Below are 3,071 nucleotides of genomic sequence, written 5' to 3'. Positions count from 1 at the left end.
GGGTCAGCTCTCGTGCGGGCACACTCGCCCTCTGGGGTTGCCCCGGGGTTCACTTTAAGTGGGGAGATGGGCCGCTGGCAGGACTGACACCTTCCCAGCCGGGGCAGCAGACGCAGAGCATGATCTGTAGGCCAAACCCCAGGCCTGGGAGCATGGATTTTCCACCCCTACACTGCGCTACCGCGGGTTTAGAGGAACTCTTGTTTCGCTTTCTTTCTTTCAGTTTGCGGCCTGGGGAAGGCAGAGGCCCTTCATCTTTTCAACCAGCCCCTCTCGCTGCTCCGCACCCCGCCGACCTCCGGCTCCGCACCAGCCAGAGCTGCTAAACTGTTGTTGTATTCCCGCCGAGGGCGCCTTTGAGGTGCAGATTGGGGCCTGCGGGCTCAGCGCCTCCGCCAGAGTTCTGGGCACCAAAGAAAGGCCAGGGCAAGCACCCCGTCACCCCTGGAGCCGGCGGAGGGGCCTGAGAGTGCGCGCCATTACCACCACAAGTCGCTTGTTTGCATGTCAATGGTCCCGCCTAGCCGGCACCCCAGGACGGCAGCGCCAGGCCTAGGGTTAGGGGGTCCAGGCCAGATTTGGGGCCGTGGAGAAACTAAGAGCAAGTATCTGTGTGAGAGACAGAGATACGGAGAGAAACAAAGAGACAGCGAGAGGCCAGAATGACTCTATTTTCTCCCGTTGTCACTACCCGGTAGGACCCAGCAGTCCAACAGGACAACTCCAGAGCATCCCACTCCTCCGGACCCCAAATCCTCAGCGCGGCACTCAAGATCCAGGCTTCCCACCGCTTGCCAAACAGCGAGCCCGCAGGAGCCAGGCCCTGGGCTCGCTCCTTTCCCCTTCAGGCTGTAAGCTTACTGCTTCCGGACCTCGGCTGGGCCTACTGGAGGCCTAGACCCAGGCCCAGCCTTCACTCCCAGCGCCTTCTCGCCACCGAGGAATTCAGAATTCTGCAACAAAGTTCTTCCGGCTTGAGGAGGAAACCTAAACACCTCTGCCAAAGAACTTCCCTAATCTTCACCCCCCAGAGAAGAGAGTGAAGCAGAGCCCTGAGGCCCACAGGCACAAGGGAAAGAAAGGTGTGCTACCCCAGGATTTGTATTTGGTGTGAGATTTGCATCTCTAAACCACAAAGTTAGTCTAACTTTGGGGATGACATTTTATTTAGTGAGATTTACCTGGTGGGGAGAGGTATAAGAGCTCACGGTTGATTTTTTTTTAAAAAAAGTGTACGGAAATAAATTAGTATTGAGAGATGACTTCCTTTCCCCAAACTCCAATGAATGTAGTGAAGACAGGACTTCTCTGAACTTTTATTGGCCCAAATGTGAAACAAGTGAAAGAACTCGACCCGCAAGGAGTAGGCCTCGCCTTTTCTTTGGGACGATCAGGGCGTTTGGTTCCAATGGACCCGCAAACTTTTAGGCACATGGAGCCTCGCCCTAACCAGGCCTTGCTTTGCAGGGGCAGAAAAAAAGGGCCCTGGGGTTCCCATTATGAAATCGGAGACAGCAGAGAGGCTGCTGCCCTCACCAATCTGGCCAGAGCCGCCCTGGTTCCCACAGGGAACACGCCGGGAAGTCAGGACAACTCTGGACGAATGCTCCGGACGCCGGGTCAGGTCGTGGCTCGGGGCGGGCAGGACCCGGAGCCTAGCTGGCCTTCCGGCGCCGGAGGCGTTGATTTCGGAAAATTTTAGATCTTCTGCCTCATCGCCCACCATTCACACACACCCGCATCCAGTCTCCCCATCAGGAGCCCAAGAAGCGAAAACTGGCTTCAGGAAGCGGACTGAGTGAGAAGCTAAACTTAGCGCAAACTCTTTGAAGTATTTCCCCAAAGAACACGCTCGCCCCGCGACCCTTCTTCCACCTGGACCCCTTCCCCTTCGCTACATCCCCTAGGTCCCCACAACGTGGAGACACGCGGAGAGACAGGTGCACCAGGACCCCTCTTCACGCGCAGCCCTGGGGTCTGGGACAAGATCGAAGACGTAGCGAGCAGGGAAGCCTCCTCATGGCGCACCACAACCCCCGCCCTGCACCCTCCCTCCTCCTGAATTAGTCATCCAGCCCCGTTTCTACTGAGGGGGGTGGGGAGGTGGCTGCATTACTAACTACAAGTGACCTCTCCCCCGGGGGCCACCGTGGGAGCGTGCCGGACCTTCCCCAGCGCCCAGCCCGCGGGCAGCGCGTAGCCCCCGGCGCCTCGGCCGCCGCCGGCGCGTCCTCCTGTCCTCTCTCTCTCCTAGGAGCTCTTCGGGGCGCAGCCGGGCGCGCCTCACCTACGACTCTCCTGCCCTGGGCCAAGGCTCTTCCTCTCCGCCTCCCCCTCCCGGCACCCTCCCCTGTCCCACCCCCGCCCACCTCGGCCCCAGCCCCGGCAAACCCCCGTACCTGCCAGTCCCCCATTTTGGCAAGTATGGACATCGCGTCTCGGCGCTCCTGGCGACGGGTCCCCGCCGGGCATGGGCTGTAGGGCTCGACTGGGCCCGCTCCCTGGAATCGCTTAGGCAAATCCTCCTTTTTTTACCTGCTCACCAACATCTCACCTGGTCATAAAGAGCTGGGTTGCTACCTGCCGACGCATGCGCGCTAGCCCAGGAATTCACTCCGCCAGCCCCAGTCCCTGCGCCTCGCGGAGCTGAACTGGGAAGTGATGGATTTATAGCCACGGCAATCTCGTCATCAACTCCAGCTTTTCCCAACAGCCCCAACCCGCTTTCCCGGTCAGTCTCTGACCTGGGAACCGAGGCAGACGGCCTGCCAGGGTGCACCAGGCGCGCTGCAAGTGTGAGAGGCTGTTTTCACACTCAAGCACTGGGGGCATCTACACAGTCTTCCCATGCCTCTCCTCCCCCTCGAAACTTTGTTGCCGGGAGTCTCCACCCGGAGATGGGTGGGAGGAGGAGTGCAAGGCCCGAAGATAGGGCCAGTCTGGATAGGTCCCGCGCACCTGGATGCCCGCAGTGGGGACAGATCCCCCTCCTGCCCTTCCCGCCGGCCCACGAGATTCAAGGCAGTCCCGGGCCTCGCGGATCCGAGTCTGCAACCCCCAGGGCTGCTTCC

General features: G+C 60.1%; 1 protein-coding gene across 4 annotated transcripts in view; it reads right to left on the bottom strand.

The window, feature by feature from the left end:
* The window catches only part of TFAP2A (transcription factor AP-2 alpha), a 22,637-nt gene extending 20,030 nt beyond the window's left edge, over positions 1-2,607 (bottom strand). For 3 of the 4 annotated variants that reach the window (XM_023757401.1, XM_006092936.3, XM_023757404.1), the window contains exon 1: positions 2,400-2,548. In XM_023757401.1, coding sequence (XP_023613169.1) covers positions 2,400-2,432 — 33 coding nt within the window. In that variant the 5' untranslated portion in view covers positions 2,433-2,548. The other variant, XM_023757405.1, reaches the window with a different exon arrangement.
* Between the last annotated feature and the right edge of the window lie 464 nt (positions 2,608-3,071).

The sequence above is a fragment of the Myotis lucifugus genome, unplaced genomic scaffold (genome assembly GCF_000147115.1).
Source record: "Myotis lucifugus unplaced genomic scaffold, Myoluc2.0 scaffold_107, whole genome shotgun sequence".
NCBI classification, from domain to species: Eukaryota; Metazoa; Chordata; class Mammalia; order Chiroptera; family Vespertilionidae; genus Myotis; species Myotis lucifugus.
Note: the sequence above shows the minus strand (reverse complement) of the source record. Positions and strands in the feature narration are given on the sequence as shown.